The sequence below is a fragment of the Podarcis pityusensis genome (genome assembly GCF_964106645.2).
Source record: "Podarcis pityusensis genome assembly, chromosome: 4".
In the NCBI taxonomy this organism is placed as follows: domain Eukaryota; kingdom Metazoa; phylum Chordata; class Lepidosauria; order Squamata; family Lacertidae; genus Podarcis; species Podarcis pityusensis.
This window is the reverse complement of record NC_138027.1, coordinates 20071778-20099706: the sequence shown is the minus strand read 5'-3', so window position 1 is coordinate 20099706 and position 27929 is coordinate 20071778. Positions and strand designations below refer to the sequence as shown.

General features: G+C 42.9%; 3 protein-coding genes and 1 long non-coding RNA gene across 5 annotated transcripts in view; 3 read left to right on the top strand and 1 right to left on the bottom strand.

Annotated features, from left to right (window-relative positions):
• Positions 1-7808, bottom strand: part of DYNC2H1 (dynein cytoplasmic 2 heavy chain 1) — a 151244-nt gene extending 143436 nt beyond the window's left edge. For both annotated transcript variants that reach the window (XM_081001703.1, XM_081001704.1), the window contains exons 1-5: positions 7285-7808; positions 5189-5359; positions 3050-3185; positions 2383-2501; positions 1052-1196 (exon numbers count right to left, since the gene is read on the bottom strand). In XM_081001703.1, coding sequence (XP_080857829.1) covers positions 1052-1196; positions 2383-2501; positions 3050-3185; positions 5189-5359; positions 7285-7488 — 775 coding nt within the window. In that variant the 5' untranslated portion in view covers positions 7489-7808. The remainder of the gene's footprint in view (positions 1-1051; positions 1197-2382; positions 2502-3049; positions 3186-5188; positions 5360-7284) is intronic.
• LOC308475436 overlaps positions 1-27929 on the top strand; it is a 291271-nt gene that overhangs the window by 227603 nt on the left and 35739 nt on the right. The gene's annotated exons all lie outside the window — the stretch shown is intronic.
• On the top strand, positions 9259-24848 carry DCUN1D5 (defective in cullin neddylation 1 domain containing 5). Its single transcript, XM_081002439.1, has 9 exons — positions 9259-9778; positions 15784-15875; positions 16936-17006; positions 19200-19291; positions 20026-20134; positions 20218-20322; positions 21101-21203; positions 22255-22330; positions 22429-24848. The coding sequence occupies exons 1-8, from the start codon at positions 9702-9704 to the stop codon at positions 22308-22310; spliced, it is 705 nt and encodes a 234-aa protein (XP_080858565.1). The 5' UTR covers positions 9259-9701; the 3' UTR covers positions 22311-22330; positions 22429-24848.
• The window catches only part of LOC308475192 (collagenase 3-like), a 33510-nt gene continuing 32698 nt past the window's right edge, over positions 27118-27929 (top strand). The window contains exon 1 of the mRNA XM_081002194.1: positions 27118-27396. The gene's annotated coding sequence lies outside the window, so the exon portion shown is untranslated. The remainder of the gene's footprint in view (positions 27397-27929) is intronic.

Below are 27929 nucleotides of genomic sequence, written 5' to 3'. Positions count from 1 at the left end.
TTAAACCTTTCTTCTTAACATACTAGACAGGTGTAATAATTCAGCTCAGAACATGGCACCTTTATGCTGTCAGTATCACAAAAAATTTAATACCACTGAGTCAAATACTTCGTATAATTGGATGTAATATGCAGCCTCCATCAGTCAAGGGACAACACAGATACTTTACTTAATAACTGACTACCAGTACAAGATTATCTCAAAACTACCCCACCCCAAAGTCCAACCCAATCAATGTCGCCCCCACTAAATTGGCAAACCTGCCATAGCTGCATTTCCCTATAATCATGTTTACTACTTTATCTTTTTTTAAACTTTCAACAGAAATATTTGTTCCAAATCTGCATTCACCAACACAGTGAAGAAGATTGTTCGGGCAGAGCAATGCCACAAAAGGTACAGAGATAATAGTCGCCAATCCATGTTGCAGACTAGAATTGTATCTTAACTGGATTTTGACTTGACATGAGGAGCATCAAGCATCATTACAGATTGTTCAATGACTTGGGCTGAAGGGTCAACTAGAGATGTCTTTATCTGATTCAGGGGCACATCTAGGCAGACCCAAATAAGATTTACCTCGAAAGCTCTGAGTAGCAGCCATGTCAGCACACAGGTTACATGTAGAGGAGCCAGTAAGATCCTTGTAAGGGTTGAGGAATAATGCTAACCCCCAGATTTTCACGTTATATTTAACATTGGCTCAGCAGACTATGGGTATGTTCACACAGAACTGCCAAATACCCAGTATCCTCATTTAATAAATCTGATTCCCTAAAAGGCACAGAGCATCTGTGTCCAGTCCATGCAAATCTGCAACACACTGGAGACAACTTGGAATCTCATACTGAGCAGAATACATTAGGAAGAGGAGTGACGTGGATTCAGATAATTTTATTCCATATTACCTTCCCTTTTCAGGCACTTCTCCACGCACTTCTAGAGAAGCACATAAGTACTAAAACAAAATGCTAGAAATTCCTCAAAGAGCAACAACCTATATTTTAAGAATCTGTTCATCACAATTGAGTTTCTCTACAAACAACTTTACCTATGACATCCAAAAGATTTTGCATGCGTGGCTGAGGAAAAGGTTCATGTTCCGGCTGTCTCCATACATCATCTACAGTATCCCGTGTAGTCTCGACTAAATCCACAACTTCAAATAAAGATAAGCTGTCCAAATTGTAATAATCCTAGAGATACAATGTGTATTTTAAAAACATAACTTTCTACCCAAAGAACAGGGCTACAATCTACACGGGACTTTACCTATGAATATTTTAATGAAAATACTGTGTAAGAAACTTGACTGCAAATGCTTTGGGATTTTGCCATTTTGAGTGTTATTTACTCACTACTTAACGTCAGCCTTTGCCAACCTAGTGCCTTCCAGATACTGCTGGACCATAACTCCCATCAGCTCCAGCCAACCCAATGGCTGGGGCTGACCAGAGTTGTAGTTCATCAACATCTGGAGGCCACTAGATTAGTGAAAGCTGACTTGCATCTTTGAAGGCATGACACACAGTAAAATCCTAATACAACAAGAACTGACAACCCTGTTCGTTTTTGTGAAAATATTGTTTTTTATGCAGTTACATGCAAATGTATTTTATTTTCTTGAAATTATTTGTAGCCCATTTTTCAAATGCATTGTCTGAAGCAGCTTATATTAAGAAACAATGGCAACTAGTGACCGGCAGTGAACGAAGAGGTGGCAGAAGAAGAGGGGATTCCCAATGCCCTTACCAGACAGTACTGCAAGACAGCAACAGCTGCATAGCTTTGTCTGGTCATTTATGAGCTGTGTGCTGGCAATGCTAACCTAGCATGCCCATGCCTCTGTTTCACAACATTTCAGGTAAGGAATCAGGAGCCCCTCCCACACAGATGCGGCTTATCAATGGTAACCACTTTCCTCCCAGCATGCCACTTCACCAGCCACCACATCTCACAAACAAAGCTCAATCAACCAAACGTTTATGAATGAATGCACATTCTCACTATCTCAGGGATGTCACTGGGTGCCCCACGTTATTCCTAATTATTTGAAATGGAGCCAGATAACAAGCTCAAACATTTGAGAGTACCTGCTGATTTCTGTAGAGAGCAAAAACGTTCAAATGGGCAAATTCCTAATGGGCAGAGTACCCAATCCTTCAAACCCTTCTTTGCGGTTTCAAGAAATCACTGAACTATGCTTCCAAGCAAAGACTACACTCCAGTGAAGCCAAATCCCTGAAGTTGCAAAGAGGGTTTCAATCTCTCAAAGCTGGGAATAGTAATCAAGCATGCATGTGGAACTGTTGGCTGCGACTATTGTGCTAGACTGGGGCAGGTTTTATATAGAACATCACTGAATAAATAAAAGTTACACACATATGCAATGGCTTCAAATAATTCTTTAAAATGTGAGGCTCTCTCCTTGCTAGATGACTTGCTTCCACGTTGAGCACGCTCTGTCCAGAACTGAAACTCGTCATTTGGACAAAGTATTGCTGTAAAAAAAAGAAACAAATCCGGCAAATACAACATTCAGAGTTGTGTCTATTAATGTATATGAAACAGACTGAAGATATGCTACAGGATTTAATCAACTTCTGTTAAATCTCAGTAAATTTATACTCCGCAATGCAGTTCAACACTGAATTAAAATATATTCATATGGAAATATACAATGTGAAGAATGACTCAGAATTAACTAGCATTGAAGCCTTACAGCATAATTCTCAATTTGCTTATTTCAAAGTCTAGGGAACTTTGATATCAAGGGGATACATTTACAAGTGACACTTGGAATGGCAGGTTGCTGTATCACACAAATTACAGATTCATTTCTAATTTACCTTCCACTGTCTGTAAATAAGTGCCTCGTGTATTTTTTTATTTTTTAAAAAACCTAAAGCCCCACTCTTCATTGGTACTGATACCAGGGCAGGGTATAACATTAAAAAAGTTATAGACAACCATAAATATTTTTTAAAACCTTGAAAACATTAGCAAACAACAGTAACTAAAAACAACTAACCAGAGTCAAAACACGTACCTTGAACATCATCTTCCCGGTATTTGGCTCCTGCGTAAGCAGGATCTGTTCTCCTCAGAACAGAACCTAAACCAGCCTCTAACTCTCGTAAAAGATTCTGAAGCTTGGGATCAAATTCTCTACTCCATTTCTCATCCTGTAATAAGAATTTCAGGTGACAAAATTTTCACACTAAAACCATCCCTTATCCAACACCTCCATCAACCCTTTCCGCTTCTACTACGTCCTGATCTCCCTTAATAAGTTGCCTTCTCTGTGGTCCTCATCTGATTCCCCCATGTACTCTCTTTTACCCATCCCATCTCATAGTTGCCGTCTGCCATACCATTATCCCTCCTCTTCACCACACCCTCTCTCCCTTCTGTTGTTTCCCTCCAAACTCTTTTGAGCATTCCCACTGGCTACAGACTATGGGGCCATGGCTCTGTGGTAGAGTCCAGGCTTTGCATTCAAAAGATTTGGGTTCTTTGGACAGGGCTGGGTAAGATTCAAAAGCTGAAAAGCTGAAAGCCACAGTCAGCGAGTTTAACTATGGGATGAAAACCTGAGGCTCTCCAGATGTTGTCAAACTCCAATTCCATTGGCCCCAGAAAGTATGGCCAATTGTTAGGGGTGATGGGACCTGTGGTCCAACATCTGGAGGGCTGCAGCCCCCCCCCCTTGGTACAGGCCATATTGAGCTACATAGCGCAACAATATGACACAGTATTAGGCAGTCCCCTATATTCCTTTGTTTCTCTAACTTCACTTTCCATTCCCTCCAATACAGCTGCTGTCTCCTGCAATGAAACCATCTTTTGAAAAATAATTGATGACCTCCTCACTGCCCAGTTCTTTCTTTCTCTTTCTCTCTCTCTCTCTCTCTCTCTCTCTCTCTCTCTCTCTCTGCAACTGTCTGCTGTCCTTGATACATGTTTGGTCTCTTACCTTTTCTTGGCTACCTCTATACCCTAAGACTAAGTCTCAGTGATTCTTTCTTCCAATGATTCTCTTCCTACCTAATTGTTTATGTTTCCATAGTGTGAAACTCTTCTTCTGCTTTCCCTCCCTCTAGTAAAGTCCCCCAGGATTTTATTCTGCTTTTCTCACTACACACTCTTCAGAGGTGAGCTCATAAAATCATCGCTTTCTGTACCACATATACACATCATCCAGTTCAACCTGTCTACCCCAGACCTTTCTCTCATCATCTCCATCATCTCTGCCTCTGTGACACTTCCATTTAGATGCTACATTGTCATCTCAAGCTCAAGACTAAACTTCTAATCTTCCCTCGTCCCCTTCTTCTTGAGTATTTTAATTTAATTTAACAATATCACCATGCTGAACAGGTAAAAGCTCTGCCTCTCCTCCTTTGTTCCCATTATTTGTTGCAAGGTTGCACCACTTTCCTCTTTACAACACTGCAAAAATATGGCCTCGTCCTCTATCTATGCAGGAAAAACTTTGGTTTATGCCCTAGTCGTATCTTGACTTAATGAATGCACCCTTGTCCTCTCTGATCTTCCACCATCTCATCTTGGTCCTATCAGCTCTACCCTGTCCGCTCCCAAACAAAACACAAACTTATTGTCCTTGCATAAAAACTCTCCATGGTCTTGTGGTGGAGCTGGAGGGGTAAAGGTCCTGGGGCAGAACTTTACTGGCCCTTAGGAGTGGAGAGATGGGAGAGACAAGCTCTCTTGCAAACATCCATCCTGCCAGGGGTTAAGGCATCACCCAGAGTGCTGTTCTGTACATTACTCAAGAGTTTCCAAGCCACTCTTCTGTTCCTCTTGCTATGTCAGGGAAGAAGTAAACTAGATGCTGACTTCACATTATGTGCAAAGCAGAACTCATGGTTTGTTTTCATCAAACCAACCAAAGTCAGGAGGCCAAGAACAAACCTTGGATTCCCAAAATGTGGTTTGTTTAAGGGAAACATAAAGCCAGCCTCTGATTTGTTTCATCCCCAGTGTGGAAGGAGTAGTGGAGGAGCTATTCAGGAACTTCAACTCATTCACATTAAAGCATTTTTTTTAAAAAAAAACCCACTATGGTTTAATGTGAAGTGTGAACCAGACCACAGTAAAATAGCAGCAAAAAAAAAAAAACAAACCTGCATGTGTATTGAAATAAGTTGAATATTGCATTACTCACCCTCAACAATACTGGTGCAAATACCTGCCGTACTGCCTGATAAAGCATATTTATAGGAGAATCTAGCATAGATGATACAAGAATATTGCTGTGAAGGTTCTCTTCTGTGATTATATCTGGTCGTAGTTTGAAGAATACCAGCATTCTGTCTTCTGAACTGCCAGCTTCAACCTATACAATCAAGAAACACAAATATTCATATAGTCTAAAGAAGAAAACTTCTTAACCAAAGTGGTAGTATTTATAAGCCACTAAAATTATAGTACACGTAAATTACAAGTATAGTGATGTGCTTCTTGCTCATACTCTATATCAGCGGTTCCCAAACTTTAGTCGCAGAGCACTTTTCTGGAGGGAAATTTGTCACAGAGCACTATTGTTGCTCTTATGCCAAAGGCATGTATGTGCATTGTTCTTTCTAATCTCTTCACAGAGCACTGGAGATGCTTCACAGAGCAGTTTGGGGACCACTGCTCTACATTATATACAAGAATCAGTAGTATGTTGCCTGAGTGTTTTGTACAGCATATGGGAAGACTCACTTCAGGTTTGTAACTTGCTTTTTTGTTTTGCTAAAATCCCAATAGTTTTCCAATGCTTTGGAATGTAACCATGAATACTTAAGATCACTTATCAATTAAACTGCAGCTAATTTGTGTCAATGCAGCTACTTTATACCAGGGAAGATTATTTGTCTACCTAGCCCAGTCTTCAGAGTTTTAAGCAGAGGTCTTTCCCATGATCTGCAACCTGCTATTTTTTCCTCCTTTTAAAAAAAACAAAGGGGCAAGTCTTTTTGCTTAAGAATCTGGCTTGTTTTGCTGGATCTGACCATCTAGTTCAGCATTCTTTATAATAATTCCAACAAATAGTATGCAACAGGTGATCCACCTGAAGGTGGCCGTGGTCAACTTCCTTCTGCCCACCTCAGCTTATACGTATGCAATAAAAACAGTGGAAACAGATTAAAATAAGTGTACAGTCTAAGCACTGCAGCACTACAGTCTAAGCTCCATTAATTTCAGGGGAAAATTTGTAGGCCTCCTATAAAATCCTAAATGAGAATGCACACAGCCTCAGTCTATCTATCCACAAAGGATGAGCACCTGCTCAGGCAGAGTTCTGCACACCCATTTCTCTAGTATGTTAAGTAACTGGATCATACATCACATACTGTGGTATACTTGGATGTTTTATTGCTGTAATCTAATCTCTCTCTTATATTACTGCAGTGCATTACATGTGGGGCTGCCTTTGATGAAAGTCCAGAAACTACAGCTAGTGCAGAATTCAGCAACCAGATTATTGATAGGAATCAGAAAGCCTGAGTGTATTACATCGATTCTGGCCTGACTCCGCCAGTTTCCAGGTTCAATTCAGCTGAAAAAGTAGTGAGGGAGGAAGAACTTCCTCTGTCAAATTTCCACTTGTCAGCCAAACGCCCAGCGGTTAAAAGCACAGGACCCCTGGCTGGGCAGAGTGGCAGACTTGTAAGAGGCATAGTATCTCAGCATCCAAGTGCCTAGAAGCCTGGATTCACAAGGGGATCCTCAAAACATGCAAACATGCTACAAAGCTGCAATCCTCCTCCTCACCCTCAGTTCTCAGGATGCCAAAGAATCATAGAATTGCAGAGGGGGAAGGGACCACAATTCTGCATTGCCCAAGGACCCTGAGATTTAAGACTCTTGTGCTCTATCAACTGAGCTATCCCTGCTGTATAGCAGGCTGCAGTCGTAACAGTGCAATCCTAGGAAGCCGAAGCTACATTTGGCCGGGGGTTTGCCCTAGATGAAGCCTCCAGAGGGACACCAATGGGGCTCCCAGCCGGTGTGTGTGTGTGTGTGTATACGCAAATGTGCAAGGAAGGGTGCCAAACTGGGTGTCTGGCCCGGCTGCAATAAAGCCTCGTTTCGCTCCTGGCTTGTTTCTTGGGAGCAAACCCAACTTTTTCAAGCCATCCTGCTCCAAGCGCCGGTGCGATCCTAAACTCGGGGGGGGGGTGGTCCCCCTTGGATTCCACGGGGCTCCGCCGTCGTGGCTCGACTTGCGTTGCTCGGAGCCGCAGCTGCTGCTCAGGAAGGCAAGCCCCGTACCCTGTTGGAGACCACGATCTGGTGGTCCTCCGAGTGCTGCACGCACAGCAGGAACTCGTTGCCGTCGTCCAAGAAGTTGGCCAGCTCGGGGCCGCCCGAGAGCGGGGCGAGGCTGGCGGACGACGACAGCCCGAAGTAGTTGGCGGCCGTGGCCGAAACGAAGATCTTCCTCTTGTCTCCATCGCCGTCCCCGTCCAAAGGCATGGCGGCCGACAGAAGCGCGGGAGGCTCGGGGAACCTGGGAGGAGGAGAGCTCTTCAGACGGGCATCACGTTGGGGACTCGACCCGGGATCTGGAGAAAGAGACTGGGGGGGGGGGCGATTTTCCAGGCCTCGTTAGGATTGCCTCACGATAAGAAACAAGGCTATTTAGTAATATTCATAATAAAAGCTGCCCTGAAACCGGTGTCCTGTTCGCTGAGAGGCGGGGAGGTGGGGTGGGGTGGGGTGGGGTGGGCGATAGAGCTGCTACTACACGGCCCAGCCTCAAGAGACAGGAGAGAAGCCGGTCTGCGAGGCCAGGCGGCGATGCGAGGCCAGGCGGCGATGCGAGGCCCGGTTGCTGTGGTAACGCGGGGCAAAAATGGCGGCCGCCAACCCCCGAGGAAGCCGTCTGCGCGTGCGCCTTTCCAGGCCAGAGCAAGCGACGGCCGCTTTCCAGAACGCGAGATCGGCAATCGCCAGGCAGGCGGCTCTCCCCCGATTCGGTTCTGCGCGCCACGTGAAATACGAAAGCAAGCGCGGCTCGGATCGCCCAGGGCTGGTGTAGCAAGCTTCCCGTTTGCTACTCCGGAAACAGCCCGAGGGAACTGCTGGGTTGTCGTTGGTTTTTATTTACTTATGTTAAACAACAGTTTAACTGAATGGATTGTTTTCTCTTAAAAAGTTTTTTAAAAACAAACAATTGTACAGTACTGCGAGTTTGCATCATTGGATGAGTAACCAACATGCTGTTTCCTGAACAACATAAACTCTTTGGGCAACTAAGTTGCAATTGTTAACTCGCAGAGGTTTATGAATGGCAGGCAACCACGATGAAGCACACGACCCTCTCTCCGCTTATGGAGAGGACCATCACTGATTGTTATGCTGCGGTGAAGCCCCGAACTCTGCCTAATCATATTGGGAGTCTAGTTGGTGGTAGTCCCGAAAGTGGCCTTTTCAGGTGCAAGGCAGAGCTGGGATGGCTCAGGAGCCACCGGATTGTGAGGTGGACTTGGGCGATGTGGCGCCCTGAGCGAGGACAAAATCCGCCCCCCCCCCCCAATATTTCTTATGTGAACTGTACTGTAATTCCTTTTGGTACAGTTTGCTTTTTGGTACAGTTTCCCCCACTGCATGTGGGGGAACTGCCCGCAGGACCCTCAATCCGGCGCTGCTAAGGCTAAGGAAAAAAACGAAAACAAGCCACCCCATACCTCACTTTCTACCCTGACCAGCAGGAGCCGGCTGGGCTTCAGATGCTGCTTCCCCCTAGAGACCTTGGGGCAGAGTGAAGCTTGCCTGCAAGCTTATTAATGATGACATAAGCCAGCCTTTGCCAGCCACTTTGGACTACAACTCCCATCAGCCCCCGTCCCGCAGTCAGGCTTATGGGAGTTGTAGTCCAAAGCGACCAGAGAGCGGGCTCGCTTCCCCAGATGCGATGCCCTGACGCCATTTCCTTGGGGTGTAACACCCCCTCCCCTTGACCTCCACTGGGCTTGCTCCTAAGTAAACATGCCTACGGCTAGCGGTGCTGCTTAACTAAGGGGGTGTGTGGGGCTCGAGTCCTTTAAAAAAAAACCACACACACGCAGTTTTATTTTTATAATATTATAGCGGGAGAGGGGAGGTGGGCGAAGCGCACGCTTATTGTCGGCTCACAACGCCCCGCTGTCCCCTCAGCGGCCCTGAGGCGGGCTGCGTCACGACCTTCCCCCCCCCCAGGCGGGGCGGGGCCAGCGCGTTGGCTCCGCCCCCGTCTATTAGCTCCGCCCGGCGACGGGGGCAGGCTGGACGTGCCTTCGCTGCGAGGAGCGCGCGTGCGCGCGTTCGAGGCGCGCCTCTGTCACTTCCTGCTCCCGCCTCTCCGGGGCGGCGCGGCGCGTCTCCTCCTCCTCCTCTTCCGCTCTTTACCGGCGTTGCCGCCGCCGCCGCCGCCGCTTCTCCCTCAGGAAAGCTCTTTCTTTCGCTCCCCCCCCCCATATTCGCCCCATCCCACACCTGAATCTACTAGGCGCGGCGGCGGCGGCGGCGACGAGCTGAGGGGAAGGAAGGCAAGAGCCGCGACGGCACCGGCAGCTTCTCCGCCGCCTCCTCCGCCTCCTCCTCCTCCTCAGCCGCGAGGGAAGGAAGAGGCGGCGGCTCCCTCCCACTTTCCGAGGGGCCCCGCAGCCCTCCGCCTCCGCGCCCCCGTCCGGGGCGAACCGAGGGAGATGCCCGTGAAGAAGAAGCGCAAATCCTCGGGGCAGGCGGGGGACGAGACGGGCCTCAAGAAGTGCAAAATCAGCAGGTACCAACAGCCACCGCGGCGGCGGGGGGGGGGCCGGGGGGGAGGACCGAGCGGCTTCCCTTTCCCCCTCCTCACCGTTGCCTTGGTGACACAAGGCGGGAGAGGGTCTTTTGTGATACCAGAAAGGCAGCCTTTAGCGGGGGGTTCCCCTCCCCTCTTGCATTTGCACCCAGGGGTGCCAAATTAAATATTTGGGGGGGGCAGGTAAGCCCCTTCCCACATAAATCACATGATGAGGCACATGAATGCTGTTTGAATGGCAATGGCCTACAATTTGGGGTGGCGTTCCCCTCAAATATTTTATGGAGGGGGCTGAAGGGACCTCGGGTCCCTAGTTGGCTCCTATGTTTGCACCTCACCTTTTCTGACGCATATGCCAGGCTGTACCCTATCCTTGTGCGAAGTGAAGCTTCAATAACTTATTGCAGGTTATGCATATCCTTTCATTTTTCACCCTTATGTTTTAACTCTGCCCCACCCTGAGCAAAACTTGGTATGTTTCTTGGGGCACAGGCATCCTTCGCATACACACATGCACGCACACACACACTCCTTCCCGTGTGTACCACTGAAGCAGTGCTGCGAACGTGCAGCTGTAGTTCTTCTATCAAGCAATGCATAATGCTGCAGTAGGCCTTTGTCAAAAAGTTGCGCCTGCTTGTCTTGCGCTGGTTCTGAACAGAAACACCAACAGCCTTTCTTTGCACCACCAGCCAGGCCCTATCTCATGTATGGACTTGATTCACTTTGTGTCCCCAGCCTGTAGATCTTGAATTGGCATTGCCTCATCGGAAGCCAGCTAATGCAGAGCCAGGCCATTCCTCCATGTAGCTTAGTATTGTCTACCAAGACCGGCAGCAGATCTCCATGGTTTTGAATGGGCATTTCCCAACCTTGTTCGATGATGCCAGTGGTTTAATGTGGGACGTTATGTGTGCAAAATATGCGCTGTAGTTCTTCCTCTCTAAGCTCTTGCCAAGCTGTGGCATAACTGGGTCATGTTGTGCTGATTTATGATGTCAGACTTTGACAGCATCTCTGAAGAGAGGAGGTTCCCCACCTACTATTTCCAACTTCCTCCATGCAGCAGAATGAATCACTTGATGCTTTTATAGTGGTGTGTTCATGTTTATATAGTATTTTCAGAGTAACAGGATAGGTCTCTGCTCCAAGGTGCATATGTTCACTTCTCCTGTGAGACCATTTCCCTGTGACAGAAATGCCTGTGTTCTTTATCTGTCCAGAGATAATCAACTCAATCCCTAAAGTTCTATGTACTTATCCTCTGCATTTCACATATGCTAATTCTATACAGCAGAAAGATGCAACCACCACTGCAGGAGCGCACTCTGACTTCCAAAGACCTCCCATTTGGCTTCCACCATAGCATCTATACCAAGGTCTCATCCATCTCTCAACCACTTTCTCTAATGTAAACTAAGATTCAGGGAAACAGTTCTTCAGATTACCCTCCAGAGTTATTTCTCAGCACCCTTAACAAGCTGTACTTCCCAGGATTCTCCATTACTGCTGAAGTAGTATACAAGTGCTCTAAAATTATGGTGTATATGTGACCTCCAAGGAAGCGCTTAATGCAACCTTTATTGCTACCTTATTTTGCATGCTACTCTTATTTGAACAGTAGCAGTCAGTTGGGCAACATGGACAGGCCAGAGCAGTGTTGGTCATGTGCCTTCCCAACACCAATGATTGCTGCTGGTCCCTGAGATGAGTGGGAAGCACAGCACAGTGTGGGTATGCTTGCAGGAGCACTGGATTGGCTTCACAGCATGCTGAGCTCCCTAGGCCTCTTCCTCTCAGGAACTGGCAATGACAGTTCTGGGAAGGCACATGAACAACCCTCCCCTCCCTGCACCGCCCCATCAACCTGTACTGTATTTTGCACTGCTTTGAGAAACCTTGATTTAGTGGGTTTTATGTCGGACAAAGAACAACTGTTTGTTCCATAAATTAGGGTAACAATTCTGCTTATGCTACCAAACTCTAGATATTCTCATATATCTAGTATAAAATCTGTCTGGGTGTTAGGCCATGAGTTTCTCATGGCCATGTCCTACACATTGGAAAAGCATGTTTTGTTTTATGTGTGGTAAGAACCTGTGTTATCGACAAAAGATACTTGCCATTAGATTTCTTTTTACACAAATAGCCAAATTTGTTGTTGAGTGCAAGGTGAACGACCATTACACCATTGTTCTACATTCAGACTATTGGATTTTAATTTCCTGGAAGCAATTTTTTATTTACTTTTACTAAATATGCACCAATGTAATATAATTAAATATGCTGGTATTGTAGATGGAAGCAGTGGCGGAAATATTCAATCAGTCTCTTTTATTGGCATAAAAAAGTGCATTATATACATGGATCAGAACACAACACAGTTAATGAAACATGGTAGGAGATACCTTAGGATAAAACTGTCCAGACATCATGAGGTACGAAGATGGCTTTTAGGATCTATGGTGACGTAATTTCATAGTGTCACTCAAAAATCTTGCCACATTCCAGATAGCAGAAATATTTAGGATGATGCATTGAAATGCATTTGGGATAGCCAGGTTGCAACCTTCGCCTCTTGCCTGCCCCCCCCCCAGCTCAGAATATAGATTCAGCCATCCCCTTCACGTTCTGTCATCTGTCTTCCCTTCTAGCTTGCAGCAGGACAGATTTCTTAAATAAGAGGAAGGAGAAAATGGGCAATGAGTGGAGTGAGCAGTGGCTGCAGCAGAGCAAAATTTATATAGTTCTTTCAGTGTCCACAGCATTTTAGAGTACAATAAAGCAAATCCTTGCCCAGAGGAGCTTACCATCTGACATTCAACGTGAGGGATACTAACAGAGCAGCAGGAGGAAAGTGGAGACAGAGGCAAATAGTGAAGCAATTTGGGGGAGCTTTAGCTACATATGTGTTGGCTGTTAGTGTATGAGTTTCTGACAATCCAGTTACCCAGGTTGCCATTTGTCATACGCAGAAGTCAACATGATTCTAAAGGCATCTGTGCAGATATCATATGCACAAAACTGGCAACACCATGAATAGTAAATTCTTGCACTTTGCTTTTCTGTACTTGAAGCTATGTTTAATTAGCTATTCAGGAACAGAATGGATTAGATGCTTCACTTTAAACATCAAATTGTCAAGTGCTTGTTAGCAGCAACAGTTGAGTGAACTGCAGCACTGTTATGACTTGCATTAAAATACTCACTTCATGGGGTATAAGTGTTCCGCGGCACCTGGGATTCAGACTTTCAGTTAAACCTGAAACTTTGTTTTCAGATGAAACTGCTAGTCACAGATACCATTATTACATGACATGTAAAAACCATTGGCTCTTAGCTGCCATGTACAGTTGAGAAGGCATATGTTTTTAAGGCTGAAAACTAGAAAACAAGTCCCTTTGCATTTAGTAGGGCATACAGTCAAGGTAACATAATTAAGACGAAACCATTACACCAATTTTATTCTGTTCCCTGCCTTTTGGATAAGGTTTCAAGCTGCCTACAAAAGACCTGAAACATTAAAAACAGCACTCAAGGCACCATAACATAATATAAAGACAGGGATATAAAGTCATCTTGAACTCATTCAGTTGCCAGTCCACCACCAAATGAAACAAGTAACTTGCTTTCCTGAGTGAATGGATAGTAAAAGCTATCCCCTTCAGGTTGTAACAGATTTCACACAGTTTGAGGTTCTAGTAAGTAGCCAGTCCATTTCTGTGGCCAAAGAACTTCATTATGTCAAATAGGCTAGGTTCAGAACAACAGAGGGTTTAATTTTAGCGATTGCTGAGAATATATTTTGCATAGTCCATCAACATTAATTTATATCTATGATCACTGCTTTTTTTAAAAAAAAAAATTTTTATTAACCGACCAATCAAATCACATCACATAAATTCCGAATTACAAAGCCGAATCTTAAATTTTGTTGAGGGGACCCATATTTCAAGATCTGAAGGGGGATTCTGATCATCTTCTTGCTACTGCGTTAATGTCCAAATCAGTCCAAACAAAGTTCATAATTCTATCCAGTCTTATCTTGCTGTTTCCACATCTCATCTTGTTCGTATATTTTCTCTTTTTTCTTTATGATCTCTTCTGATAATCTCCTTAAGCCGATAAACACCAATAATAATCCTGTGTGAATTTTTCTGTTCATCCAATCCTCAAATCAAGATGGTTTCCATATATCATCGCATTCATAGATAACATCGCTCTTTCCATCATTAATTACAGAACTGTCGTTCTTAAGTCCCTCTGAGGAGTTTCACCCACAATATAAAAACAGCTCTATTTCTCCTCCCAGACTTAAGTCCTCCGACAGAACTTCCCAATATGGCGACGGTATTTTTAACTGCGTTATTCCAAAGCCCTTATACATTCCATGCTCTTCTTAAAGCATGCTTTGGTTAGAAAGTTTATCTCCACACAGACATAAATCCACAGCTTAAGTCCTTCAAACGACATTTCTGACTTGTGGGGGGGGGGGGGATTCTTGTTTAATCACATAGAGGAAAGAAAGGAAAGGTTTTTTTCCCCTCCCCCATCCAGTCCTTTTGCCATACCGAGTCTTGGTGTATCTTCATCTGGTTAATTCTTGTTCCTCTGACTCGTCTTATTTATCAGAGATCTCTTCTGTTAGCAGTCTTTACTCCCCCTCCTTCCTTGAAATATGTGCATTCGCTTCCTCCTAATTGTTTCTTTTGAAGTTCTTGCAGCTAGTGGCGCGGATCAGAGACAGCGTCCAGGAGCGCCGAGATCCCACAGGAGGGCATTCTGCCTAGTGCCCCCATCCCCACAAATTCGGAGGTGGTATAGGGCACAGCAGGCAAGGGCAGCCCCCCCCCACAATCCTGGGGGGGTAGGGAGGCTATTTACTCCCATCGCAGCCTCCAAATTACCTTGTGTGGGTCGGAGAGATGTTATTGTCAGCCATCTTCTGATGCGCCCCTAGTGGCCCCTCTACATCTATGATCACTGCTATGTCAGGCCAGAAAGTAATAGAAAATGCTTGTCCGAGGGCAGAGCTTTTTCCTCGATTTCCCATGGATCATTTTGTTTATCCTTTGTTCTACAATTAAACTAGTATTAGTGCCTGTACTTGCAAGCAATGTTGTGCATAACAGTTAGTAGCCATGATAGGGATGCAGATCCCCATATGCTTCAGAAGGCACATCCAGTAGTTTGCCTAGAGGAGATGCACATCAAAATATGCATCAGTTATGGTTACTTCCAAATGCAGAGCTCCTTTGCTCAGCGGTGTATCTGAATGGCAGTGCAGTTTTCCAAGTTTTCCAAGATACTTAGTTATTTTAACTATTAAGTGCACTTTGTGAGGACCTAAATTATTTCTGATTTCAAACATATAGTGGCCCAGTTTGTGTGCTGCCTAAAACTATAGTTTAAAACAAACTGGTTTAATGTGAATGAGCAGCATGTTGGTGCACACTCTTCAAAAGTTCCCATGTTGCTCCTGCTGCTGCTGCCACACCACAAACAAAATAAGCCAGAGATTGGCTTGTTGTGTCATCCAAACCCCAGCTTGTGATTTCTCTCCAAGCAAGCATTTAACCAAGGTTTGTTCTTTTTCATGGTTTAGTTGGAGAGAAACAAACCCTGAGCCTGAGTTTTGATGACTTGACAAGCCAGACTCTGCAGCGGGATAGGAATGAAGCTGGAATCTTTGAACAGCCTGCATTGTATTGCTGTTTGTTTCTTTGAAATGTGGAATACTTACGTGTTTACTTAAAGAAGAAGCAAGGAATACTCTCAATCTGACATTCTGAAACTGTAAACACTCTGAAACTTTTAAAAATCAGCAAGTCATGATCAAACAGTACACATTCATTTTGGGTATACTTTGGGGTGGTTGTTGGGTTTTTTTTTTTAAAAAAAGTGTGCCTGTTTTTAATAACTTGCTATTGGGAATTTTCCCAAGAAGTAATATTTACTGTAGGTTTATCTTATGTCTTCATAAGCTACTGCAGGTCTCAAGCTTCTAGTAAAGTGATAAGTGGGGAGGAGCATTTTTCAAGCAAGAAGTGCCTGGCTTGGTTTTATGAATATGCAGGTATGAAGCTGGTACATTTCTAAATTCTAGTTTTTGCTTCGGTTATTAGTAATAATTGATAGCTGTTTCTTTCCTCCTCAAAATAACAATTTCACTTACACGTACTTAAGCATAATAGGGTGGGGGGCATTTGTCTACAGTGTCCAATTTTTTAAAACCACTTGAAGCTTGCAAGACAGCCTTGCAAACAATTACTGAAGGAATGATTGCTTACCTTAACATTGTTTGCCTGTCCCTTCTACCCAAAAGTCCATGAGGTTCACTGCTGGCACTTGTCAGTCAACAGTAAAAGGCCATTCTTATCTCAGGCTCTGTTTTTGTTTCACTCATAAACATCTACTGACCCTTAAGGAAATACTGAAGCATCAAGAATTTGGAGCCTCTTGAGAAGAACACCAGTTTGGGATGATTATATCTCACTCTAAACTGCAGAATTATGTTTTAATGTGTCTTTGTAAGTGAATGAGAGCCTGTTTTGTGTAATCAGAAACGCTGCACTAACCACTTAGCTTGTTTAAACCTCTGTGCTTTCACAGAAAAGGGGTTAATCTGAGACTGAACTGAAAGCATTGAAGAGAGTCCCTTGAATAATTGCCTCTGTTTGTTCAGAACTGTAAACAGTGGCATGACATTCCCTCAGGCATACTGAGGTGGTTGAAATTTGGCTATCTCACTCCAAACACACAGTGAACTGAGTTGATGAACTGGAGGACATGCTTCTCAGTTAGGACTCTTGATTCAGGATAGTAGTCCTAAACCAAATATATCCAACAATGTATTGCTTAAATTGGTCTTGTGAAATTTGCAGCCGTGTGTTCAGTGGCATTGTTCTAGATCCAGGGACCCTAGGTGTCTGAACAACTGAAAAACAACGTGGGTTAGGGGCAATTTATAGTAGATAACTGGCACAAAGGCAGGGAGTGCTTAACCCTTCTCGTGTCTGTTAATATCTCTGTCCAATCCAAATATGGATGTGCTGCCAAGCATTTTGTTTGATCAGAAGTAAGACTAGTATGATATTTGTATGGCATGTGTTAGCTTGATTTCTTTTGTTTTGAAGGTGATGATGAAGTGGTAGGGCCAGAAGGAATGGAGAAATTCTGTGAGGACATTGGCGTTGAACCTGAAAATGTAAGTCTTGTCCCTAAAGACCAATATGCTATTTCCTGCGAATCATTAGACTCAGTTTTTCAAGTCTTCCTCCTCCTCCCCAACAAATGTCTTCTTCGCTTGCATTGTGCATTAATTTTACTGGTGGAAATTGATGTGCTTAACCCTCCCTATTCACCAGTTCTCCAATACACATGCCTCTTCATCAGATTTCTATGCTGCCTTTCCATAAAATGATGTTTACAGTGACTCACAGTAGCTGTGCAAGCAGCTACAAAATATCAAAGTAGACCAAAAATATTTATAACTCTCTCCGTATATGTGTGTGTATATATATATATATATATATATATATATATATATATGTACTGAACACACCAAATTCTTAATAGAAATGGTTGTTTAATAAATAACAATATCTAGGGATCTGTAATTTTTGCTGGCCTTGGTACCCAAACCAGAGATTGTGGTCACCAGATTTCTCTTCCCTCCCATTTCAATAAATCCTCCCCACCACCCTTTCTGTACAAGAGGAAGGTGAGGAGTCTGTTGTTAGTTGAGTGCCTCCATGCATCTACAGCCAAGCCAGCCTTCTACCAGCCTTTCCTATAGAAAAAGCCAGGAAGGAGCAGACCAGCTTGGGTGCTGAGAAGAGTGTTACACCAGACAGCTCCTCAGTTAAGCAGCCAAACAACCCCAGTTTACCTCGCAATCTTGGATCACCCCGTAACTGCTAGGCTGATATACACTGTATTTGTTGTTGTTTTTTTAAATAATATTTATCACTTTTCCAACAATTTAAACACACACAAAAAATAAAAAGAAAAAAGAACAATACAATGCAGTACAAAAACACTACATAACACCTTAAACTAACAAAACAAAACAAAACCAATTTAAAAGACATCAAACAATTTCAATATCTTATCTTTCATTCACTTATTTCAGTGACCTCCTCACACCTCCCCTTTTGTATTCCACTTCTGTTGATTGTTTCAGCAATTCCTTTCCATCTTCCTCTGCTTTCTATCCTTTAATTATCTTAACAAATTCTAACCTTATTTTTCCCTTTAATACTCTATTGATCTATTTATACTTAATTCCTTATAACATTTCTACTAAAGCCATATAACTTCATTCCAACATTTTTCTAACATTCATTAATTTTACAATATTTCTGTAAATAGTCTTTAAACTTTTTCCAGTCTTCTTCCACCGACTCTTCTCCCTGGTCTCAGATTCTGCCAGTCATTTCCGCCAATTCCATATAGTCCATCAGATATACACTGTATTTGCACACCCCTCCACAGCTTCAAATTTTACAGGAAGTCTGGTCACCTGTCTCCTTGTTCACAAGGCAGCGGCACAGTTGCCCTGATGACCAGAAATATTGAGACCTGACATTACAACAATGTTCACCTTTAGATAACAGTTACTTTGTATCAGAAAACTCAAGAATAGCAATTGGTTCATTTTCTTACATATGAAACTATATACTGCAATAACTACCTAACAAAATGGTTTTGCATTGCCTCTACAAACACAGGTTTGGTTATAACAAGATAACACCACAAAACTTACGGGGAAAAGTCTTCTACAGTTGAGCTAATTTTAAATCACATCTTCATTTTGAATCCTTATGGATTCGTATTGCTTTTCAGAGAAAATAAACCAGGTGTTAAATAGATAGTGTTTTTCTTGTAAACATATGTTATTAAATTATTATTGGAGCATCTTTCCAGATGTTGGTCTGAAGCTACTTACATTAAAATTACAAAATATCATCAGTACAACAAACATAAAACTATAAGAATCCCCCCCAGAACAACCAGTCAGTCAGACAATTAAAATCAATAGCAAAAAATAGTCAGGATGCGAAACAACCATCATCAATATATTTCTGTCCTGATTGGTCTACATTGGTACCTGCGGGACAGAACAGTATGCCTGTCAGGAGAGGTATGTCATTAAGACCTTCCAAAAGGCTTGAAGCATAGGAGCCTGCCATAGATCCGCTGGCAGGAAGTTCCAAAACCATGGAACAACCATGGAAAAGGCTCTCTCCCTCATGGCGCCCAACCTTGTTGATGTAGGAAATGAACACATGAAGAGGGCCTCCATTATAGATCTCCATGTGCAGCAGGCAGAAATAGGTGCAGGCAGTCCATCAGATAGCTTGAATTTTAATTTCTCCTTTTTCCCATTCCCATACAGATTATTATGCTAGTTTTAGCCTGGAAACTGGAGGCTGAAAGCATGGGATTTTTTACAAAGGAAGAATGGTTAAAGGGGATGACCTCATTACAGTAAGATTTTTATATTTGAAATCATCTTTATGCATGGCTGAAAGTGCAAACTTATTTTACAGAACCTTAGCAAAGAGCACAACAGATGGAATGTTGGGCACTATTATCAAGAGGGCTTTTGGCTTTGACCTGGAAAGGTCCTGTCACTTTCTGGTGCTCCTAACCTAAAGACCACTGAACTTTGTGTTGAACTCTACTTTCAAAAAAATATCGGAAAAGCAAGTACTCCTATGAATTATTGCTGTATGATTTATACAGTTGTAAAAAAAATCAACTTACAGTCTGTTTGATGCATAATAATATTTCTCCTATTTTATCTGGCTGGTACTGATAGGAGTTATAGTCCAAAACAGCTGAAGAGCACCACATTGGGGAAAGCAAAACTAGAGTAATAATGTTCTCCCCACTGAAGTCCTAGGTCAATTGGTGGTTTGAGCAGGCATCTTTTTGGCAGCCAAGAGGGAAGCAAGCTCACTGCAGCTATTTCTTCACTGGTCAGTGAGGCCAGACAGGGTAGACAGGGTACAACCTTCCAGTATTCCTTGTTCCGAGAATGTCCTTTGAACCTCTGTTTGTATATTCTCTGTAGAAACAGCCCTAATCCTGGTAGTCTAAATGCTTTTCTACTATTTTGTTAAAAGCGTGCATTGAAAAAGTGTATTTTATATACTTCTGTCTCCCCTCCCCCCAAAAAAGAATGTTTGGCATGTAATTTTTTAATCTTTTATTTTAAGATGTGACTGCACAGAAAAGCTGCAGAGTAAATTTGATTTTTTGCGCTCGCAACTGAATGATATTTCAACATTTAAGAATATCTACAGATATGCCTTCGATTTTGCAAGGGTAAGTGCATCTTCTCCTTATAAAAACATGCAAGGAATTTGCCATTTATATCTGAGTACTGCCTTTTTTTAAAATCTCTTTAGGATAAAGACCAGAGAAGTCTGGATATTGACACTGCAAAATCTATGTTAGCTCTTCTACTTGGAAGAACGTGGCCTCTGTTTTCAGTATTTTACCAATACTTGGAGGTAAGCACACATTAAAAAAAAAAAGGTGTTGCATATTTTGATTTGCCTTGTGAATAGGTCTACAAAAACACCGTAAATAACAACAAAAACAAAATCTCAGCTGATCTTCAGTTTATGAATGTGTACCTTCTTGGTCTCACTATAGGCAATCCAGTGAGGCAGTTTAAGGCTTTTTTCATTTCCTCTTTGCTTTTGGAATGGGAGAGAGTGCCTCTATTTCTATACGCACTCAGTTCCTTAGTTCCATTTCTATACTGACCATCAACCAAATTTCATCTGCTGAGTGGTTATGTCCACCCTACCTTCATATTTCACAAGAAATGTTTGGGTTCCTACATATGTTTCAACCCACTAGAAACAAAATATTTTATGATTGTTGGCACTACTTTAGAATGGACAAGCAGAATTAGATTTGCATGACATCACCACTAGGTGGGTCTTGTGGATAAGATGTTGGAACTTCCTGTGCTTTCTATATCAACTTCAGCTCCTGGTGCTTATGCATATCAACCCCATTGCCTTTCTGCGCCACATGATGTCATTTGCTACCAGCTGCCCTTTTCCATGTTTGCATGCCTTCCTTTGAGCCTTGCACAACATTGCTCCCCATTCCCAGCAATAAATCTTCAAGGCGGCTCCTCCACCCCACACCTGCTTCTTCCTCAAACATTTCCTCAGCTACTGTAATAACTTGGCTTGTGCAAAGAAAACTGAAAACATTATTGTTCCTAAATGCAACACATTGCGGGCTGAGACCTGATGTCTTATTTTTCTGCAGCAGTCAAAATACAGAGTAATTAACAAAGATCAGTGGTACAATGTGTTAGAATTCAGCAGAACTGTCCATGCAGATCTTAGCAACTATGATGAAGATGGGGCATGTGAGTATTCCCATTTCAATTAAAATACTCTTAAGTGATACTTTAATCCCCGCAGATTTATCTCTCAATCTCAGGCACTGAAATCAGGAAATAAAAATCCCTCTGCCTTTTCTTTGGATATCCTCTCTAAATAGGCAGAGTTATCCTCTCTGAAGAGCAGGCAGAGGAATCTTTTACCCCCAGTGTAAGCACTAAGCAGTGCTAAGATTGAAGGGAATGTCCCCTGCCTCCTCTTTAAAGGGCGGGATCCGCCCCCCAACCTACCGCTGGAGAGCAGGTGAGTGGGAATGCTGCCTTTTACTTTGATCCTTCTGTGCAAATGAAAGGCAGGATTTTCTCCCACTCCCGCCGCAATACTGGAATGGGTAAGGCTGGAAGTGCTGCATGTGTTACATGCATCTCTGCATATTTGTGTGAGTGTATGTGTGAGTATATGTGAGGTGGTATATGCCTATGTCCCTATATATAGGGACGTGGGTGGCACTGTGGGTTAAACCACAGAGCCTAGGACTTGCTGATCAGAAGGTCAGCGGTTCGAATCCCCGCAGCGGGGTGAGCTCCCATTGCTTGGTTCCTGCTCCTGCCACCCTAGCACTTCGAAAGCATGTCAAAGTGCAAGTAGATAAATAGGTACCGCTCCAGTGGGAAGGTAAACGGCGTTTCCGTGCGCTGCTCTGGTTTGCCAGAAGCAGTTTAGTCATGCTGGCCACATGACCTGGAAGCTGTACACCGGCTCCCTCGGCCAATAAAGCGAGATGAGCGCCGCAACCCCAGAGTCGGCCACGACTGGACCTAATGGTCATGGGTCCCTTTACCCTTTACCTATATTCCTAGCGAATTTGGGTGCTGCATACGTGAGAGTAGTGTAGTATGTGCACACATACATTAACCTCCCCACTGCTGAGATGTGACCCTCAGGGATGATTGAAACAGGTTAGCCACTCCTGAGCTAGAGCTACATGTTAAGATGATTTAAGACTTAATTCCTTCTGTCTTTGTTATGATTCAACTAAAACGCAACATGTTATAACTGGCATTATTTCTTCTGCAGGGCCTGTTCTTCTTGATGAATTTGTGGAGTGGCAAAAGGTTCGCCAAGCATCATAGCAAGAGCAGCTTTGAAGAAGGTGCTGGATCTTGTGATGTTGCAAAAACTGAGTCAAAACCAAGGGTTGCGTTCACATCCTTATGAACTTTAGTCATTTTTTTCCTTTTATTTTTAAAGGAAGCCTTGTTACATGTGAAATGGGCATTGAACCACACCTCTTCTGAGACTGAAAATTGGAGGGTTTCGTCTTAAGTTTCTAGCATTTCAGAACAATAAAGATTCAGATTTGTAACAGTCTTAAAAGTGAAGGATATCCCTTGAATATGACTGTGGTTTCCATGTTCAAAACCAAAACATTGTAGAGTGCATCAGAAGTATCTTGTATGAGTGTTTGAATCCTGGAGATGTGTTTAAAATTGTAGTTGTAAAGGAATCTGATATGGTAGGTCGCTGATGAAATGATTGTTTTTAGGAAGAAATGTTAACGTCAAAGCTTTGGCTGGTGTTTTGCCAACACCCCCCATCGCTTGTGCCATAGTTTACAGCTTCATATGGAGACATGGCCTTAAAAGATTTTTTTCTGCAGTTCCCAACATTTTGTCTTCTAATGAAACATTCATAATTGTCTAAATTATGAATTAAGTTAAAAGGTACTAAAAGGATGGTGATGTCTGTAGCATCTGTAGGACCTTGAAAACATTAAACTGTGTTTGATTAGAAATTGGCCTAAATATTTAAAAGAAAAAAAACAACCCTAGGAAGGTAGAGCTAGAACTTTAATGAAAACACTGCAGATGATCCTCCTTCCTCTTCATCTCCTAATGTGGGACCTTTGGTTTTATTACCTGATTTCATGTGTCTACTTAGCCTGAACTAAGAAAAGTTGCAGTATCCTCGTGTTTCATTGCCATTTAGCAAGAACGGGAAAAGGCACAGTTGTGTGTGCTGAGTTGCATTGAAACTCAGGCATGTGCGGAAAGCTGAACTCAGCCTATTTCTCTTGTTTATTATTTGAGCACCATCATAACTGCCATAACATTCAAATTCTACTTCCATATATCTTGAGACAGAGAGATTGGCTGTTTAGTCTGTCAAACATAGGAATTCCCAAGGCCTATTTTGTAATAAATAAATGTATGGGGTGAAATGGCAACAAGTTGGCATGGTGAATGTTAAAGAAATCATTTGCATCCCTTCTTCCACTCAGGATGCTATTTCTGTTTACATCATCATCCTTTTAGCAAATCTAGGTCAACTTTATAAATTACCCCCATAGCTTACCATGCTAGGTGAGACATGGTAGTATTTGGCTCAGGATAATGAGAAATGTGTTGTGTGCACTGTAAGCAAGTTCAGGTAGTACAAGATATCCACAATGTTTTGTCCAGACAAGATGTTGCTTTGGTGCATTTCCCCCCTTCTGATCATAGAGTCCTTAAGTATCTGTTTTGGGTATTCAATAGAAAAGGGCTATTTCTTTTGCAGCTCTGCCAGCTGTTCAGGTGTATGTGACCCAAGTTAGTCATTGGAATTGTTCTGCGTCATCTTATAGGGATGACCTTACACTGTGTTATTTTGCTTTTCTGTAATTCTGCACAGGAAAAAGGAGATTGGAGTGAGGGGAAGCATCTAACACTTCAAACTTGCTGCTCTTACTTCATTGCTTGTGTTAATGTATATGCCATTACATTTTAGATAACTTTGGGAGAGTTCTTAGCCTCATATGAACATGGTCTGTACCAGTTTTTGTTTTTGTATTGACATAGCCACTTATTAATATTTGATGCCATACCATCCTAAGTCTGCAGTCTTAAGCATATTTCACCTGGGAGCGAGTCCCATTGAACTTGGCGGTTCTGGGCTGCAAGTTTGTGCATCAAAAGAACACTGTTGGACAGTACAAGATGGCTATTTGATTACCTCCAGAGTGCCAGTGGGCAGAAGAAAATGCATTATCAGATTAATAGTTTGGATATGAAAAATGCTGCAGTGTGTCTAAATGAGACATGAGATGTTTTCTTTAAGAGATTGCTTTTGCAAAGTGCTATTTACTGTTCCAAACCCAAATCCTCGGTAAAATCTTTTTTGGTGTTTCCCAGGACAGGCTATGATTTAGGATGATGTCTTTCCCAAAAGAGGGCAATGCAGGCTTTAAAAGAAGTACAGCCACGAGGGAGGCCTGTCACTGTTGGCGCTGGACTGGCCTCTGGTATGGGCACTTTCTCGCGCTCTGATACCAATGGGATGGAGCAGCTTGAAATTGCATCTAGTGATAAGGCACGGGTCGCCACAAGGTCATTCTCTTCCCCTGGTTTTTTGCCATGGTGCTTCCCCTCCAACATGTCCCCATCCTAATTACGTCTACCAGTGATATGCACAATCTCTTGGGGATTAAACCCCGAAGAAAATGGGGCAGACCTCAGAGCAAGCATGCATAGGATTGAACCATCAAGTCATCCTTATTGGCATCCAGTCCTTTGTGTTGTGCTTTAGAAAACCTTTCTCTCAGGTTTTTAAAGTCTCAAGATACGAATCAGGAAAGCGCAACTATGTTTCTAATGTAAACAAAACCATCTTTTAATTCAAGTGATTAATTTTTTTTAAAAAAAAAACTAGCCCAAAGGAGCTGGTACTAACATGGTAAATCGACAGACTGTTGTTTCCACCATTGCCAGTGTCTTTACTTAATGTGAAGGTATCAGCTTGCTGTGTATGACTTGTATCTCTGAGGTTTTATCACTATTCTTATAATAAAACCATGTTTCAGGGATTTAGACCTTGTTTTTTGTGAGTGGTTTTTAAAATACCAATATACTATTAAAATGATAATGGGTGTATGTTACATGTTAAGAGTCATTTCTGCAAGAAGATAGAATTTCGCTGAGAGAAGCTTTTCCATATTGCTTTTTTTTTTTTTTTAAGTAAAGACAGAAAGAAAAGTATTCAGTGTTCAGTTATCAGACACTAATTAAAACTGGAATACTTCCAAATACTGTGGTAGCATAAGAAGGATTGATTTGTAACAAAAGAAAAATTTTAACCAAAACTAATTTTAAAGGGGAGCTCAACATATGCAAACTCCAGGCCTTTTTTGGGAGGGGGGGGGATACTTATACAACAGGTTCTAAAGTCAATCATGCATGTTAACTATTTACAGTGGAAAATTATGGGTAAGGTATGGATACCCACTCACGCTGAAGAAAATCTCTCAACCATCAAGGTGATAAATTCTCCATAAATCTTCATAGGTCTCATTTGACTAGATTGGTGAAATCCAATCTAGAGCTTCTATTGGTTTCCTACCACCTTATTTTAGTCAGGTGTTTCTTTTTGTCCATCAAATTTGTAGAGCACCCGAGTCCATAAAATGGACAAGCATGGAGCGGAGTGGGGAGCTTAAGTATTTGAATCCCTGTGAAGCAAGCAACTTACAGATACCAGATACCGAGTCTCCAATTGATTTCATCACAGAATAATGGAGTTATTCTCCATTTCTTTGGTGTGATGGGTTAATTTAGCAAAAGCACTTGTTGCCAACTGTGGAAATGATGGTAGCAAACAGAATAGTATTCCCATGAAGATGTTAATAATTACTGACACACAGTGAATGAGTTTGTTGTGGCAAGAACCTGAAGCCATGGTTCAGCTGCCTGAAAGAACTGCATTCATTAGGCTCAATTGTCTTCAATGTTTTATCTTTGAGAGGTCAGTGTTAGGACTGCTTACAAAATGTACTGCACAAATTCAACAAATTCAGGGACACGGCTGATTGACATTTTGTAAAACCTTTCTTTTTTTTTAAAAAAAAAAGAAAGTATGCCGAAATGCAATTTGTATGTGTCTTTAGCTTTCTGGAATGTAGAAGGTAGGAGCTCTAGTGATCTTAAGTCTTGAGACAACTAGGAAGTTTCTGCTAGTAGCAGAAACAGAAACATGCGTCCAGCATTTTATGAACAACTATAAACAAATCTGTAATTTAGGCTTGCTCAATTCCAAGTGTGGTCTTTCCATCCCACAAGAAGAAAATCAGTTGCCAATCATAGGTATATATTTATGGGGAGGAGGGTGAAAAGCAGCTCAGAAGTTTTGTCAAGTTATAAAGCCGCAAGTTTGAGCTTTGATACTGTCGTGTCATTTCTGCCTTTGTTTCTACCACATGTTATGACATAGGATAGATAACTTGATTAGGTGGTTATGATGCATGACCTAGGAAAATTTATTGTGGTTTGTTGAGAAGTTGCTCCGAATTTCTGTCAAGATTTTCAAGTTTTCCACTGACTATAAAAATTCCTCATTAAAAACGGTTGTGCATTTTAAATCTAGACTTGCATGCAGATGGTCCCAGTTTCAAACCACAGCATCTCCAGGTGGGGCAGGGAGAGCATCTTGTCTGGAATCCTGAATATCAGCTGCCTGGCAGTGTAGATAGTACTAAACTGGGAGAAACAATTGTCTGATTCGATATAAGGCACCTATATATTCCACTTTCCCACTACAGTGGTACCTCGGGTTAAGTACTTAATTCATTCCGGAGGTCCATTCTTAACCTGAAACTGTTCTTAACCTGAGGTACCACTTTAGCTAATGGGGCCTCCTGCTGCTGCTGCGCCACTGGAGCACAATTTCTGTTCTCATCCTGAAGCAAAGTTCTTAACCTGAAGCACTATTTCTGGGTTAGCGGAGTCTGTAACCTGAAGCATATGTAACCTGAAGTGCATGTAACCTGAGGTACCACTGTACTCTTAATACTTCCTCATGTGAACAAAAGGGTCTTTGTGACCTCTTTCCCTATTTGCATTGTTCCCTCAACAGCGTGAACATCACTCACCTGAACTCACCACTCCCCTGTTCCTTCAGCAGTTGCTCTTTAATAATTCTTGTCAAGAGCATCCTTTACCACTGAATTCTTCCCTCTAGTGCAGGGGTAGGCAACCTAAGGCCCATGGGCCACAAGCGGCCCACAGGGGTCGTTTAATCAGCCCACAAGCCGCCCGCTTGGCGAGTCCCCGTGCGCTGCACTAAACCGACACAGAATGGCGCGGGGACTCGCTTCCGTGGCGCCAGAAATCGCGTCTGTGCAGACGCCGGAAATCACACACACAATCTGGCCCACAGAGGGATCTCCGCTGGAGTGAACTGGCCCAGGTGAGGTAAACCTTGCCGACCCCTGCCCTAGTGGATGCTGACCTTATTTCTCTCCTGTAAAGTTGCCAACCATTTGATATCTTATCTGTCCCGTTGGTATTTTTGCCTCAGAGCTGGTACTAAGTATTTCGAGTTGTTAAATAGCACACTTGTTCCTGTTTGCCTTATGGAGCCTGGCCCACCAAGATTGTCCCTTGCTTGTTCATCTTACATTTATATTCTGCCTTTCTTTTATCACTATACCCAAGGCAGCTTATGTGTGGTTCCCAGCCAGACATGGAGCAGACCTAGATGAGCTTAGCTTCAGGAAGATGGCGGCCTTGCACACCTTCAGACCATACCCCAGGATTTATTTATTTATCTATTTCTACCCCACTTTCCCTCCAAAGTGCTCAAGATGACATACATGGGCCCTCCCCACCCTTTGCATCTTATCCTCACAACCCTGTGAGGTGGGTTAGGCTGAGAGATTGTGACTGGCCCATCATGGCTGAGTGGGGATTTGGACCCTGGTCTGCCAGTTCTAGTCCAGC